The sequence below is a fragment of the Dufourea novaeangliae genome, unplaced genomic scaffold (assembly GCF_001272555.1).
Source record: "Dufourea novaeangliae isolate 0120121106 unplaced genomic scaffold, ASM127255v1 scaffold57, whole genome shotgun sequence".
NCBI lineage: Eukaryota > Metazoa > Arthropoda > Insecta > Hymenoptera > Halictidae > Dufourea > Dufourea novaeangliae.
In genome coordinates, this window is record NW_015373937.1 from 1,326,179 (window position 1) to 1,344,136 (window position 17,958).

Genomic DNA, 17,958 nt, shown 5'->3' on the forward strand with positions numbered 1-17,958 from the left:
ATCTCTCTCTCTTCTAACCACGGCTGTCTTGTTAACAACCGTTCCCGTGGATTCCGTTTCTTCCCTGGTGCAGCGATAATTCAGCTGTTCGTAACAACAGTCATGCGCCCTGAGTGAGAGAAGGCGTTGGGATTACACACGAGGAAGAAAACACGTTGGTGCAGCGAAGGACATTGTTGTGTTTGAGTTTCGCGTGAAAAAGAAAGAGAGGTTAAAGCATTTTGACTCGCGTGGTTCCGCGTACGGGACTCGGTTGTGCCTTGTGCCGACTGGTTGGTACAACCCCTAAGGAAGAGAAAAGACTCTTCCAGGGACTGGATTGTATACGAGCCGATGCTGAAGAGGTTCGATTCCACGATCGGTTGGAAGAACTCGGTACACACGACGACGAAAACAGTGAAAACGATGTCGAACGTGTTGACGGAGGAACGATAAATTGGAGGAAGTTTTTCGTGGCAGAGGACTGAACTCAAGGAGTCTGCATGCGAGTGCCCAGGGCAGAAGTGTTTGGGCTCCTTGATGGAGCGCTGACTTCCGAAGACGTCCGGAAGAATTCGTCTAGCCCTACGACGACAAATACAGGTCGGTGATCCACGTGTTGTGTGTCACGCATCATCGCTGTTTCATCTCTGTCACTCTGTTTTCCGTGTGTTGTGGTTGAGTTGGTGTGTGTTTGGGCGTTTCGGGTGAATCGGTAGAGCACTTACGCGTTCCGTTCTCTTGTCCCGCCTTCGATCTTTTTACCAACGTCGATAATGACACACTGCTGACTGGTGCATAACCGGTGTTTACGGATCCCGTAAGAAATTATCGACCCGCGAGCTTTTCGTCGGCACGTTCCAACTATCACGTTTCATCCCCTTTCACTTTCACCCGGTTCGCTCATCATCTCCTGTTCCGTTTCGTTCGATGAATCTTGCGAACTGTACTCAGAATTGCTCGACAATTCGAACCCAGTTAGATCAGAAACGGAAAAGAACGTATCTGTTCGTCGTGAACTTCATCGATTTCCAATGATCCTATCCAGAGTTCGTGGCGAGGTACGTAGATCAGGAGTCACGTGTTAACATCTCGAACTCGCTAGTCCGTTTAGCTTGTCTCTGGTTGCGCGCACGTGTGCGCGTCTGCGTAGAGGGGCACGGGGGCGAAGGGGACGAAGGAAGGAAACGAGAAAAAAGTGTCGAGGATCAGTTCTGTTAGGATGGTCGCGATCGTCGCGGCCATCGATCGTCGTTTGCGCGGGGACATTTAAAGTGGTCCGCGGCAGGAGAGTAGCCGACCGCCGTGTGGTCGACTCGTTGGCCTGGTGAATGAGACGAGCAAAAACGAGGCGCGAGAGTGCTGATCGTACGTGCGATGCGTACCGTGGAGGACACAGCCACGGAAGCGGCCGCGGCCGATGCTGCGACCACCCATCAGCGTGCTACCACCGGCAGGCATCTACTCGTCGATCACGAACGCGATCACGATCAACGAGATCGTTCGACGACGATCCATCTGCCCGCTACACCGTACCACCAGGTCACCATCGCGGCGGACACCAACAACAATCATGACCATCATCGGAACCTCGAGCATCACGCGGCGCAACGCCACGATCATTGGAACAAGTGTAAGTTAAGATTTAAACAAAAGCAGAAAACGCAGAAAAGAGAAAAAAGACTTTGGGACCGTCCTGTAATAATTTACCCCATCGGTGCACGAAGGATTGTACATGCTCGCTCGATGGCTGGCAGGTTGTGGTTAGAAGGTGTGGTGGTGGTGGTGATGGTGGTGGTGACGGTCGGATTGACAGTGGGTAATGATGATGAAGATGGATCGATCGACACTGTAGTTTTCGTGTTGTCACGGACTGATCATCTTCATTTTAACGCTGGTTAAATTTTATGCTCGTTTTTATGTAATTGTAAAGATGTAGATACGAGAAGCTAGATTAACTAGTGTCTCCTCTCGAACTTATTATCGATCAATGTACGATTCTGCTTGGTCCCATCGATTTTGTCTTAATTTGTCTGTCGTTGATCACCGTTGCCGGTGATCACGGAGACCTTTAACAGCCCGAAGACGGGCCGAGAGACGCAAAGACAATAGCGTGTCGAGCGAAGTCGCGTGCGTTCTCGCTGGAAAACGAAAAAGGTTAATGGGTATGGCATTAAGGAGGCAAGAACGAGCGAAAAGGAGACGAGGTGCGAACGATAGAGCCAAGGGACGATTTCTCCCCCTCCTTCTCCTCTCGTTCGTTTCTCCTCAGCCAATCGATTCGAGCTGCGTAAAGGATCTAAAGGTTGCAACTCCGCGATTGGCTGTGGATCCGCTTTGGTGAGAATAGTAAACCGATTCTTATAAAAACAGCGTTAATACATCTGCAACCGCGTTCCCCGTTTAACACATTTATTGACTTCATTTTGCAATCACCACCATCATCATTATCGTCTCGGTCGTTAAATAGCCTTCGTTTAAAAAAAAAAGAGATATTTTCTTTATTGAAGAGTTGAATCAGTCGTCACGGGTGTGTTGATCGGTCACCTAAATTATTCATCCGCGTCTGTTTCTTTGCACCTAGCGACAGATTCCATATTCGTGCTCGGTTACGCGGTTTAGGCCCAGGACCTCGATACTTCTAAGCAACTTCAAGATGCTTAAACTCGCTTTTAGGTCAGTGTTTCCTAATCTTTGTAAAGATCTCGATGCCTACCATAATATTAAACGAAGCTCTGAAAAAAGTTTAACATTAATAGCTACTTCGAATAAAAAAAAGCACACATGTAGAACTGTTCTCGACGAGGTGACGAATGTCAATGTTTCGCTAGTCAAGACGTACGCTCCAAATTGGGAAACACTGTTTGAGAATCTAGAAATTCACAAAAATTCTCAAAACTTGCACGTTTCGAAGACTTCCTCAGCTTTCCGTTGTCGCGACCATAGACACCATGATCCGATCTAGACGTCTCAGGGGTGTTCGATCGGGCATAGCATACCGACAGGGGGGAGGGCCGTTTTACAGGTGTAATCGGCACGTTAAAGTAAATATAGTCTGGCAGTCGGCCGAGCGCAAGCCAGTCAGGCAGGCAGGCAGGCAGGCAGGCGGACCGTTTCTTTTCCGTGTGCATAGTTGGCCCGCACGAGACCTGCCCAAGCGCAGGAAAGAAGAGAGCACGAGAACGAACAAATATAACCACCGTGTGGAAGAGAGCGCAGGTGCGGTCACCGTGTGTCTCGTGCAACCGTGGCCCCGAGGGCTCTCCGCGCGAATTGCGAAAACCGCGATTGTCAGGTTCGCGGGAGAGTAACGGCCGTGACAATGGTAAATCACAGCCGCTTATGACTTCCGCGGCGTTGAATCGATCAGTTTGTGCCTGCGGTACAGGCCAGTTAACCGGCCGTTTCTCGAACGATAGCCTATCAGACCTGTCAGTCTGATCGTTACGTGGGCACGTGATCGGCGATATACGCCTGGTTTCGGCGATTGGAAAAACAGTGGGGAAACGTACTCGAGAACACGGGGTGTAGGGAAGCCTCGCGAATCGCGATTACAGAGACAGAGTTCTATCGAGAACGTTTACTCCCTTCCCTGGAGGATCTGTTAACCCTTTAACGGCCGGACTCTTAAATCGTTATTTGCAAATTATGAGAATAATATATATGGTATATCTTGTTATTTTGAAATCGAAAATATCGATATTAAACAGACCTATTTTGTTTCACTTATTTTTTGAGGGCATACTTGAAGTGCTCGACTGAAAACGTGATCTACTTTACATCAGTGAAACTATGGATCCTCGCTGAAAAAGTTAGATATTAACCGGGGACATAATTTGATGGACTTTAAAAATGAGTGTTGCATCGGTGCAACACGGGGCGTTAAAGGGTTAATAGAGGGCTTGAAAATTACGCGGGGTAAAACGTTTGCAGCTAAAGTTCAAGTTTCCACTATAACTTACTTACTGGGGACACTGAAAACGTTCAGTCGTCAGTTTCGTGATTTCATTCCGAAAAACATTTCGAGCCCGAGGCACTGTTCTATATTTCAATTTCCTAACCGTTCACGTGTTAACGGCGGACACGTCTCGTTCGCGAGAGTAGATGGACGTGAATAGGCCCCTCGGTGTAATCGCGCGGTTGGCGTTTCGACGCGCAAGTAGTTAGGCGCAATCAGACTCAGACATTAGCGGGACGTTCGTCGAGCCGGCGCGGCCGTCTGAGCTGGCACGTCTGTAACTACTTAATTCTTTTTAAACGCTCACGGCGCAACGCGCGCGGCCAGCCAGGCCTCTCTATGACCGAGACACATACGCAATCGACGATAAAATCTTCTCTGGTTATTGCGCGAAATAATGAAGAATTTATTCGGAATAATTATGGGATCGGTATGACGGAACGTGGTGTCGTACGATTAACATGGTAATGAGACTGTATATGGGGTTCTACAATTTCCAGATAGTAGAAATAGAGGCATATTTTTGTAGATTGACGTTACTCGGTACTGCAGCGAGAACAATGAGGTTCGAAAATTAAAATATACATTACAATAGCATTGTTTCATTCATACTTTTCGTCGTTCTATTTTCATTCTTGTATCTGCAGAAAATTTCGAGCTTTTAAAAAATGCCGAATTCATAAATATACCTCGAGTTGACCTTATTCGCTCTCTGTAGGCGATATTTCTTTTCTTAGACAAAAATCGACGCTGTTACGTAACGGCCCGCGCGAGTATCTAGAGTGTAAAGTTATGCACCCAGTTGGTCAACCGTACGCCACTATGTGAACGAGGAAAATAACCGAAATCGTTCGTAGAATCATAAAATTGGATAGTATTTTGACGGCGAACGCTCGTGGGACGGGTAGCGCTTCCTAGAGGCCAATTGCATTGTTTTACTGGCCAGACTAAATATACGTGCGAGGCGGGCGATCCGCGGCTGCTTGGCTGGGACACAAAGGCGACCAAAGAGACGTCGACGACGCTGGGCATCACGTGCCGTTACACTTTTCACGTTTTAGACGTGCTAGAACGATGAACGATCGACGATTCATGCACGGCTTTGACTGCCGTTCGTCGCCGGTGGAATGTAAAATCCGAAAGGGGGTTGTTTCACCCTCTTGAGCCAATTCCTCCGATATATATCACTCTCTCTATATTTTTTACTGCAATGAAACTAAATTACTTCTATTCGTGATAAAAAATGCAAATAACATGTTTTACACGTACTTTTTTTAATAATTACGTCGTGTATGATAACTGCGTTGTGTCTGAGTCTCATTCGGGATAAACTGTTAATGGGTTTAGTGCATTTTTACTGAACACTATCTGAGATGTTTAAGGCACTCTACCAGGTGAATCTACAGGTAAAAGACTCTTGACTTGTCTATATATGATTCTTCACATTCTCCCCAACAATGATTCACATTGCATTAAATATGTACTCGTCCGCCTATATCATCGATCTTTTCATCCCTTTCCTTCACTAGAAATCCATCCTTGTCATCTGAATCCTAAACGAACTCCTCGAATCATCTTTCCACCGATATCCCCCACGAAAAATCGTTTTCTACTCGCGAGCAGGTAATTGCGATCGCGAGTAGCCAACCGTCAGGGCATCGACATCGAGGCGTCGATTCGGGAAGGCAGGCGATGACAGGTTGTTGCTCGAAACGTGGCTCGATTGTGGCGTTGCGTTTTTCATGAAGCTCTGCGGTCTCGCGTGGGCAGGAATGGCCCCTTGTTTCCGGCGGGAGACACGCGATCAGGAAACAAGGAGAGACCGCCACGGCTCCCACCTGGGGGAGGAGGTTGGAAAGACGCGGCGACGGTGGGCGGGCCATCGATTCATATTGCATAAATGCTATACCGCTTTTTCAATTATGTATCGGCCCGTAATTCGACCGGCGAAACTTTCGAAGCGAACGCAACGCGGAACGTCCGTCGGACACGTGGCCCGACGATAACGCGAATTCCGATGATAATTAATTCGAAACCGATCGTCATTGACACGTACTCGTCGAGCGATGGGTAATTTGGTTGTTGCGTAACGACGAAATTGTTCGCCTCCTTGAAATCGTTTCAAATCAAGCGTCTCGAGACGAAAGTACTTGGAAACATGCTCCTCTTTTCGTGAAGGTTCATTCAAATTAATTTTATCCTACATTGTTCACTTCCACTGCCTGAAAAGACTTACTTACTTATTTTTATATGTCCACCCCTCTCTATAATCGCGTTCTGATTCCCGATTGATACGACTATAAGAAGGGAATACTCTACCGCTAATCGGTCTGTGGTAGCTGCAAGAGTAACATTCCACAGATTTCCAGCGGATCAGACAGGGAAGGATAGAGAACGCTGGGGACGAGGTTCGAGATTACTCGAGCCGCGTAATGAGATTGTGACTCGCGCATAATGACTCTGGAATCGATAAGTGACGTTGATGCATATGAACGCGCGTGCCAGCGGTGAAAGGGTCAGTAGTCAGACGGTGGCGCTATAAATACCGGGAGGACTTAATTCGTTGTGTTTCAGCAATGGTCGATTAACGACGGCGATCGATAGGGATCGCGGTTCGGGCCCCCCTCGTTCGATTTGTACGCAAAAGAAAGAGACACACACTGGGGGAAAGGGGGCAGAAAGAAAGGAAGAAAAAGTGGCGAGGTGCATGCAACGTCGTCGCTTCGACGTCCGCGTGCCCCGAGTGGGGTTTATGGTAATTCGGGCGTACCGAGTAAAAATGTGTAACGCGACCGACCAGCTGACGCATGGCCTTGTTTCACCTGAAATAGATTTCACCGCGGAAACGTATTCCGCGCGCGAGTTTTGACACGGTGCAACGATGCCTATAATTTCTCCTCTCGAGCCAGCCCCCTGTGGCTCGCGAGCCTCTGCGCTGCCATCCAAACGCTTTGAATTTCTCTGCGCTTTAAGGGATGCAGAAGAGTTCCTGTTTACGTGATACGTTCACTCGGTGGATTAATTAATTCAAGGTACGATGACTACACCGGATCAAATTGTAGTAATTGGATTGGTAAATATTTTATGCCGGTCGAGTTGTAATTATATAAATTCAAAAATCTGACGATTTGTCAGGGGCTGTGGCTTGAATGAAGATTGGAAAATAATTCGAACATTTTTGGCTAGCGGATAGTTGACGCAGATGATTCATATCCTCTTTATTTATGTACATGAAATATTGTCGTAGCGTCGGTTGTCCAATTATTTGAAGTGTCTGGTCTCCAACAATTCTCCGAGCGATCCTATCCTTCAGCCAAGATGTTTAGACGACTTCCATTCTCATTTGCAGTTATTTCCATAAAGCCTTATCGATGATGAACCATCTATGGACCGGTAACTATTCTTTCAAGAGACTTTTCCAAGAGAACGACCATTCCCCACGACCAAAAACATCGTGACCAATTTTGTTTTCCGGTATATACCGCCGTTTTCCACACGTCGTTAACCAGCCGGTTCGGTGATTCGCCTACGTAAGAACGCCGCTCGAAATTCACCACGGGACTATACCCAGGAACTGACTGCGTCACAGAGACGCAATCCGTCGTTGCAATTTGCATAGTCGAGTGTTTATTTAATCGATTTTAGAGCCCACGTCGTCTCCCTCCCCTCTCCGTGAAAGAATACATAACGACGCCGGATGGCGCGCGCGAGACTATTACCTCGCGGTGGTGGCTAAGTTCATTCAAACCTGACGCACGAACGGATTGTTCGCGCGCAAACTCCACGGCGTCGCGACGCTGCCAGGGTCCGGCATTAACTCTGACGTCACCGCGCCGCCCCCGTCCGTCATCGACCGACCGACCGACGGCATGACGACGTCACACGTACCGCCAAGGACGACGCTATTTCGGGCTTTATGCATTGCCGTCCTCGTCGCCGTCTTCGCCACCTCCTTCGACGTTCGTGCTTCGTTGTTCCTAACGCGTGTTTCTCTATTTAATATCGTCGACTGGTCCCGTTTTCGGAATCTCTAATCACCGCGTGTGTGTGTGTGTGTGTTTCTCGTGTCACGATCCTCGTTGCAGTGGGCCACGTGGGCCCTTTTTTTCATCCAATCGCGATCCAAGTTTGCGACCCGTCGATCCGACGAGGCAACAATGACGCGGTGAAACCATTCGGCACGAACTCTGACGGCCACGAAGTTTCGAGTGTTTCGTGAAATGTTTTTGGAACCGGCGCGTCCCTTCTCACGTGCCTCGAAGGACAACCCGCGCCCCCGACTTGGTGATAACTGGGATAACCTGTCTGGTTGAAATGAGGTAACCGAGATAGAGAGTTTCTATCGATTACTCGGTGTATCGCGAACCACCCGTTTTTCTTATTGATTCTATAAACCTGGGAGTCGACTACTTCTCTCCAGGTTCTTTATGACCTCGCGGCCAGTGTTGTTAATCGACGTAGGCGCGCCGGTAAAAGTTACCGGAGGACACACGTCGAGACTCTCGAACATAACTTATCGATTCTTCGGGGCGTTCGTTGAAAAGTTTTATCGGAGGAACGCTTTCTTGCGAAACTACCCCCCCAAGATCGTTAGACAGGAACTAGTAACGAGGTAAACAAGTTTTTTGTCACTATATTGTCAACATATGATTGATCTCAGTGTGCATTAACGTAATTCAACAAGAAGATTCTATTATGTCCATCCTTTGCTCCATGAAATCACCCATGTATTCCCTGTCAAACGATTAACGAACGATCGATTTAAATATGGTACCAGTGAATTAAAAGAAGAAGTTCCATTTTCATCGAAACACCTGAACGAAGAGCTTCCATTTCTACTGAAAAACGTCAGAATATCCCCCATTCAAGAAGAAGCGGCGCATTTCGCGCGACCTTGCCGCGCGTCACGTGGTGACCATCGTAATTTTTCGCGTTGGTGGTGACGGGCGCATGGTCGCGCAATAGTTTCCCGGAAACAACGTCGAAAACGAAGTGAGATAGAGAAGAGGATGGACGTATTTGACGGCATTAGTAGCCACGCGAGATTACCCTGCTCGGTGCTCGCGTAATAGTCAGCGTGGCAGTGGTTAAATTTAACGGCGAAGCTCGGGATTAGCGCGTCGCGAGAGACCGGGTTCCGCGTGACGTTGCCACGAAGGCAAGGGACATGAAGGGTGCAGAGGGAATCGTTGTAACCGGTGCCAAAGCTGACTTGTGACGACGCATCGCGCGCGTGCTTTGATGCTTGAGCTTTTTGCGGCTGGTCGCGAAACGTAAATACCGGTGCCCAGTCTTTGGTGAATGACCGACCTGGCGGAAAAAGATTTCTTTAGGTGATAACGTGTAGGAAGGACCAGCTGATGAAATTTTAAGGGGTTGGTCAGTTAATCTTTATTCAGGCAGTGTCGTTCAAACCTCACGGAATTCCTGTTACCGATATTTAAGAGGTCTGGTAATATACTTCACTTGATTTCTTTTTGAGAAGTGGACAGTTGGAAGCATCCATCATTCTCGAGATTTAGGTGGCACCTAATTGGTACTGATATTTTGTTAATAGATAATTGATTTAGGGAGCGAGATGGAAAGATCTAGATTAATTTTCCGTGAACTGCCACAAAGCGTTAATCGATCGAAGGTAAATGTGTCATTTCTTCCGCACTTTCTCGTCAGAAATATAACGGAACTTTTAACCTCCTCGAAGTGATTCCGTGTGATGTCATCAAGTAGAAATGCAGGAGCTATCGGAGGAGGAGGAGGTGAGGTCGCAGCTGCATCGGGACTGGTTGTCCACGATGGATCGTGTGTGTGTGTGTGTATGTTTGTGTAGAAACTTTTCCGAATGATTCTCTTTCAGATGCAAAAAAGCTGTAGAAGCTTCCTGGTGTTCTGAATCCGTGAGAATATTCAAACCTGTTAAAGAATGAATGTTAAAATTAAAGTTAATATTCTCTTGGGGTAAGCCTAAATAGAAGGGTAGTTGTTATAGAAATAAATTGGATGGTGTCTATTCGGCTGAAGCATTTGTCTGACCAGGGACAGGGACACTCCCCTTACACTCGTCCCAGTCTGGATCTTCGATTCGGTGTTTTCCACGCGACCTATTTACCGAGTTTACTATCGCGATTGTAATTTGAATGGATCCCCGCGCCGATGACAGATGATATTCGACTATGGTAGAAAGGAATAAGTTAATCCGTCTACGTCCCGCGGTGCATATACGCGACGCGTCATTTAATTTTCATTTATAAAAAAAGCTGTCGTCCTCTTGCCGTGACCTCGCCGGGGAATGCTCTCGGGGACAGTTATTTGAAATGTTGTCGATTTACCACTGTCGATACCACTAATAAATTTCTACACTATTCTATCTTGTCTCCGCGAACGGAGATTTATCGTTTTCTCTTCGATCCCGGGCTACGTCGCGCGGTCGGTAATGGTTGAAAGTCGGCTCATTAGCGTTCCCAGCGATGCATAATAATCGTGGCTCCAATCTTATTCAAACACGTGAGGAGCAATGGAAACGAAAAGTATGATGTTACGAAGGGTAACGGAAGGGGGGGTGGTTGGCGAGCCAGTTCTGTGGAACGAGTCAAGGACAACGGTAGCGGTGGTCTCCGATACCGATCGGAGGGGATAATTTCGAGTCGAAAGTTTCGCCGGAATGATAACAGTAATAATCCTCGCGAGAATAGAAGCATAAGTTCCTCCTGAATGGATAGGTATGTACATCGCAACCTCCCGAAATACTTGTTTTCTCGATTACATAATACAACGATCCTCTAAAAGGATCGACGAAGCCCTGAGAAACTACCCAAATATTGCATCACTGAATCCCGAATTGAATCGCCGGAAGATTAAACGGAAAAACTATCGAAGCTTCGTGCAACCTTCGGCTGTCATCGTAATCCAATCGGTTCTAAAATTGTAGGTAAACGATATTTCTACTTCTCGCGAAATTTCGAAGGTTCTCTCGATCGTCTCTGTTATGTCTCGAACGTCCATCAATCGAATCAACATCCGATATCCTTCGCGTTACAAGGACAACCGGAAACGAACTCGAAATATCCACAGACGTTGTCGAAGATACGTCCTTTGATGATGCGACCGTGTCGAATATGCTTGAACGAAATCCAGGAACGCTTTTGAAGTCGCGGAAAAACGAGTTGAGGACGCGTGGGCAACGGGGCCATCAGGTTTTCCGCCCCTGAACGGGCGCGGGGAGGGTAACGATCGATGAACGGAACTGCGGTACAACAATGACGTCATCGACGACGTCGCAGTATGACGTCACGAGTTCAGGGGGAGTTGGGCGGCGATCGTGTTGGAGGGAGGTCGGGTCGAAGGGGTGGAAAGCAGCTGTGCAAGGGTGGACGGGGGGTTGCCTGGCTGAACGTGTGTTGACGGCCCACACAGACGGTGATCGTCGTGTAGTCGTACGTGTCTGTGTGTGTGTGTGCGCACCTGAGTCTGTTTAACGGGGGCGAGCAAGGCCGCCGGTTAAAGAGGATAGACCGATGCGTTATCGAGCGTCGAATTTTAACAGGTGGAAGCCGGAGGGATGATTTCTTCCGTCATCGTCTGTATTTCCATACTCTCAGAATCTTCGTAAATAATTTAACACATTAATTCGAACTCTTTTTAAATTAAACACACTTCGAGAAAGTTGCGAGGACTACAGAAGGATGTAGATTTAGAGTCTTTAAGGCGAAGGGGTGAAACTAGGTGAGAGACGATGTCTCCATTAAAGGTGTCCTCGTTCTTCAGTGTACAGGCTGATTTATAAATGTTGTTAGGGAACTCAGAATCTATTTTACGCCTAGCAACTGAACGGAATCTTTTTCTGCTAAACTCGAACACTCCATTGCGACGATGCATGGTACAGTTGCACGTCAAGGAGACATGGTTTTGCAGTCTATATTTACTCTTTCCATTCGATAGATTTTGTGGAAAGGCTTGGACGATTAAGAGAAATGTTTGCACCAACAATCATTAATCCCAAAAATTAGTTCGGTATTATATCGTATGAAAATGTCCACATCTTGCCCCAAATGTTACATCATGACTAATTGAATGATAATATTTTTATTTGTTTATAAAAATATTATCATAATATGATAGAGAATTGTTATTTGTCTGGTGATGTTCCTAAGACTCTTATAAATAATTTTTGATATTCATGAACCTAGGCGTACAGAAAGTACCAGAGGGGTGGGTTCAAGATCTAATAGCGGCCAAGAATGTCGCGATAAACACATGTCCGGAGTGAAAAGGGCGGCGTTCGATTGTTTCACAATGGAAATCGGCGCGTAAACTCGGCGGTGTCGATGCGGCGTTATCAGATATGTTGTCGTTCTGCTTTTCCCGCTCGTGATCCGACGTCGAGCGCGTGTGTGTCTTGCCTGTTTGATTTGCCCGAGCGACTTTGATCAGATAAATTTCGTGGAATCGTGCTACGTGTCCCAATTTACCGTGCCCCCGCGCATTTTCTGCTTTTCTACGGTTTCGCCCGTCGCGGAACAGACGCCGAGAAGCGTATCTTTCTCGTGAATCTAGCTTTCCGCGAGTTGAACATGTTCGACATTGTTAAATTAGCGTACGCCGAGAGCTCCTGGCGCGGAAAAGTCTTGAGAATTGGACAACGAAGTGAACACCGTCAATCTTTAAATAATTTATTTTCCGTATTTATTCTGTTAACATTTGGTGTATCAGGGGATCATCCTCTATTCTCCTGATCATTGTATCTTGTATTCATTGTTTCTAGACGATACGATAACTCCCGAAGTGAGAAAGTCGTTTAGAAAATTGTTTACAACTTTAAAAAAGATTATTCTCTCGACCCCCGTTTATTAGGACTTTTTCTCATCATTTGGGGAGTACTATCTACCCAATGAGTTATGAATCCTTTTTTGTTTTCATCTTGTATACTCTAGAGAAATTGTCTCGTTGGAATTACGGCGAGACAAAGTATTCTTGGCTTCCGCCGACATAACGCGACGATTTGCAAACATTAATGTTAACGATGAATACTCGTTGGGGTACCGAAGCAACGGCGGTCGTGTCGCTCGCGACAGGTTGCAAGCGGACTCCTCGCGTCTTCGTCCCGCGCGATGAAAATCCGCTTGGTCGAGCGAGGGAGAGGCACGAATTCGCTTTACGAGCTCGACGGCCTTGAGGCCTCGAGGCCCAACGGGGTCTCAGTCGGTCACAGTCGTTCGGTATGCGGACCTCGATCTAAGCGGCTAAATCACTTCGTTCGTTTGCTTGTTGCACGATACGCTATTCGTGTACGAACGAATCCTCTTACCGGTGTCGACCCGCTACGGAGATCTCCAAGGGAGACGATTCCTGGATCTTCGGCTTACTGTCGGCTGCATTCGCGATTTCTGGATCCTCTCAGATTCTTTGCAGTTCCTGGATTTTCTACATTATTCTCGAGAACACTTCGTGCAGAAGGCATTATTACAGGGTTTTGTGTTACAAAGTAGCCTTGTGAAAATAGAAATTTGCAGAAGAACATTCGTGGGACGACGTTTATTTCTGACGATTTACAGGGTTCTCCGGTAAAGTAACAAGTCTGGGCAATTAATCTCCGTTTCTCATTACGCAGTCGGTACTAGTGACATTTATAGTAATATTGATATTAATCAGTCAGTCGTAATGTGTCCGAGTTATCGGTGCTCATCAGTTGTCCGATCGATTTGCCGTTAAAGAGCGTTCATAGATATCTCGGACCGTGATTCTTTGTCAGTAATCCCGTTACACAGATTATCGCCGCTCGTTTTCAGCGATGATTTATGTGCGCCATTTCGATCGAATCGAGCCCTCGTATTTACATCCAATTACGCGTTTGCGGATGCATCCGCCCGCGGCGGCGTTATCGAGCGAGGCGCGAGCTGTCGAACCGAGGCTGAAACGATCTAAACTTACGGCTTCGGTCATTAGGCGTTTGTCTCCAGTTAATTAGACGCGACTCGGCCGATGATCTTCGTGGATCTATACACAAACGTCGCTGCAATTTTTTCACCATGAAATAAAATACACAGTCTACGAACTAGAACCATTATTAACTATTACAACGATCTTAAGTCTATTGATTCAAACTCTAAGGTCGTCGACTTGATCACCTGCCAAAACACACCCAGAACCCAGCATCGTCAAAGATCAATAATTCTACTCTCATGATAAATTCCTTCTCCACCGAATGACCATTTCTCCTCTAACCGGTCGCGTATCGCGTTCCCGCCACAAAATCAAAACTGTCCTCCTTCATTATCGCCAGCTTTCTTCCTACGGAACGCGAATCTCTCCCCCTCGATCCGTTACCTGTTGAGAAAGCACCTGGCTCCTCGATTCGGCTCAGATTCATGGTAATTTTATTCGATTTCCCGTGGTATCGACCATAACGCTACGATTCCATCCGCATGCTACATATAATGAAGCGGTTCGATCGTCGTTTAATTACGCACGGATGTTTATCGCGTTAATCCCGGTCCTCGTGGGATCGAACGCCTCGGCGATCGGCGAGAGATCGTGTCCCCGGGTTTCGGGGTCACGGAACCTGCAGCTTGTTTCCGACCACGGTATGGGTGTCGCGTATTGCCCGCTTTGGCGCATACCAACCAGAGAGATCCTATCTAGCGCGTTGTCGCGCAGGCACGCACGCACACGTGTGCACGCTACCGCGATCGAGCGATCGAGCGAGCCGCCTCATGCTTCGGACCCAAGCCGTCCACCATCGCAACGCGTTCTTTTTCGTCTCGATCCTTTTTTTCCCCTCTCCTTCGCCCCTCCCCCATCGCTCTCTCTTTCTTTCTCTCACTTCCACGACCGTGACCAACGTGTGCCGTTCCGCGGCGGTCCGTGGATCACCAGTAGAGAAATTTCAAGGAGAAATCGAAATCGATACGGGATCGACCCCGAAAGCGGTTCTCCGATAACGCATTTCCTTCGTATCCTAGCCTTCGTAGACGTATGTAGTCACGATCGATGCCGATTTTACGAGGGAAAGTGAAAAAATAAAGGGTCCCCGTCAACGATTTATGCTTTGCTAGTTGGGCCGCCCGAACATGATAATGGAACTTTAATGGGCCCGTCTATACTGGATGATCACCGCGGAAAGTTTGGATGCTGAAACAGGTTTTGTAGAAACTGATATCGGAACGGAAGTTTGTTTCGAAGGATTTTATCGGGGCGTAAAATATCGATTGAATGTTTGTTTGACTTCTTATTACGTTGCTGGATTACGTCAGAAATATATAAATATATAATAATATTTTGATGCCGAGTGAGGTAGTATTACGTCTTTCGTAAATATGAACTAGAATAGTAAAAAATAGGAAAAAAATAAAGTTTGACAATTAAAAGATAAGTAGTAGTTTCGAAATATGTTTAAAACACCTGAAGTTGTACATATGCAAACACAGAAATCCTACCGCCAGCAATGTGTTAATCGTATCAGGTTGAGTTACAGCAGTTTTACTTGAACGGAGAACTTCGTCGTCTGCGTTTCCGCTTCTTATTTCCTGGTACCATCTTCGTCTGTACCATAATTTATATTTGTAGTGCCATTTCTTCCTTTCCCTTTTTGTACATCTCATTTAAATCTCTATTTTATTGTACTTTCTACTTCTGTTCATCTTGATTGTATCCTATTTATGGATATTTTTTTTTAATCGAGTAGCATAATTTTCTTTTTCAGTCTTCGTCTCGAAAGAAATACGCAGGATAGGTGTTATGTTAAGGAGTACATATATTAATTGAAGTAACAGAGAGCCTGTATCGATGAGCGAATTAAAAAACGTTTGACTGAAAATTGTTCGATAAACTCCGTCGAATATATTAACTCGTCGAACGAGACAGCGTTAAGTTCCTCCACGCCTTCGTACGTTGGTTTTCTTCATTAACGTTAATGCTAGGTTGCGGCTGATTAATGAGGCTAATAACTCGCTTGGATCGACGGTGAACGGCGCGGAACGAGATGGCTCGCGAAATTGTTTGACAGGTGGCACCGTGCGTTCCTTAATTCACATTGATTCTTCTGATTAATGGGCCCTATAACTCAACCGCTCGAGTCTGGTGCGTACCGTGTACATCAAGAAATCGCATCTCCCTCGGTCTCTCTGTGTTCTCGATCTCGAAATAATTCTGTTCAGTATTCGTCCCGTTGAATAAACCGTGACGGCCATTGACAGTTACGATATAGTCTCTCGATTGATTGATTGGCGCCTGTTATCTCGCATAGCAAACGAATTCGTTCTATTTGTCAGGTCTAGTATGTAAATAGACATTAAATAGGAAACCGGACGCGACGAGTCTGAAGTCTCGAGCATTTCTGAGAGAAAAACGCAGACACGGAAAATGTCGTGGGTGTGTTTTTTAGAATTTTCTTCCAGGTTACGGTGAATTCCAACCGTATAATGGATCGCTTGGTCCATGTAATGTTATTATAAGGGTAGATGGATAGTCGTTCATCATCATTTCTATGACGTCGGTGGAGGAAGGTGGTGATATTGCAAGGAAGCAAAGAAAGCACGATTATAAGAAGAAAATAGTGAAATTGCAGATCATTTTTGGCAAGTTATGGTATCGTCTGGTGGAAGATTTTTACCGTCGTTAGGAGCCAGCTAACCTGGTCAATCGATTTTTCTCGACAATCCGCAAGGACGATCACTGAAGACGATTACCGAATACTTGTATCACCCGGTTGCAACGCTCGTCCTTCACCTTCAACCATTTCACTATACTCGCGTATCTCGCCACGACCCACCACCAGCTTCACCATCGATTTTCGTCGCTGGCTCTCGTACAACCTTCTCCAAGGACATTCGAACCATCCACACCCCGCAATTTCAGCTTTTTCTTCGAATTCAGCTTGGATTTTCGCCCGACACTATGATATTCGTGTAATCATCGGTATTTATTCTGAACAGAGACCATATTTTCACGTAATTTATACAATTGCTTTAAATATTACTGGATTCGTTGGTATTTTTTCAATTTCACGTCGAATTGATCATCGGAACACAGTCTGGTCGGCTGACTTTTATTGGAATATCGCGTAGAAAGTGGAAACATCGTGAAAAAAAATGTTATTCGACTATAAGTGATTCCCTAAAATGAAATATAACTTTGTTTTACAGTTAAAACGCTTATGTTCGTTCGACGACACGTTACGGGAAAAAAATCCGTGCATCTTTTATTCATCATTCGAAACTTTTTTATCCGGGCAATAAATTTTGCCCATCCTTCGGGTACCTTAGACTGTTCCCGACCTCCACCTCCGCGTTCGTATCGCGTCCGGTCGTGGCCTGCAGTCGCTTTTAAAAGTGGGCGAGCGACCGGCCGGAGTTGCTCGTTCGCTCCTCGCCTCGTCTAAATTTACTCGTGGCAATTACACGGATTGCAACCGGTTCCGACTTTTGCTTATTGCGCTCCATTGACTCCGCCGCGAAGCCCTCGTGTTGGTCGCTTCTGGCCGTCTTTTTCCGATTTTCATCGTGTCGACGGCTTTTCCGGGATTCGGAACACGTTCTTGTCTATTATCTCGCGCCTTGGTTGCTCTGAATCATCCAAACACATATACATATGTATGTCTGTTCAGAACCTTCGTGGAGGATTTAACGGTAGACACTTTCGTTGCTTCCATTAGGTCCGTAGAAACAGCTGAATTAACACTACGATGCCAGAGTAGCGTTACGTGGTGAAAAATCATATTCTGTTAATACTTGACCAAACCAGCCTGCTACTGGTGAAAGTTATTCGCGAAACTAGCCCAGGTCGGCGTACCGTTAACGATATCAGGAATAAGTTTTATTCTTCGAAGGGTGTTCCACAGATATCAACCTACCCCCCTCCATTAAAGAAACAAAGTACCAACACGGGATCATTAAGAGATACAATCGCGCGGATAGACAATTCGCGGTTTCTGAATGGCTAGAAAATACCAGTAACCCCCGAGGAATATTCGCGGATGCGAAAGCTCGATCCTACGGTGCATAATGGGACGCGTAAGGTGATTATCGTTT

General features: G+C 46.4%; 1 protein-coding gene across 1 annotated transcript in view; it reads left to right on the forward strand.

The window, feature by feature from the left end:
• Positions 1-1,356: 1,356 nt before the first annotated feature.
• LOC107185417 (nuclear receptor subfamily 4 group A member 2-like) overlaps positions 1,357-17,958 on the forward strand; it is a 39,799-nt gene continuing 23,197 nt past the window's right edge. The window contains exon 1 of the mRNA XM_015573085.1: positions 1,357-1,612. Within this exon, the coding sequence (XP_015428571.1) occupies positions 1,357-1,612 (256 nt within the window). The remainder of the gene's footprint in view (positions 1,613-17,958) is intronic.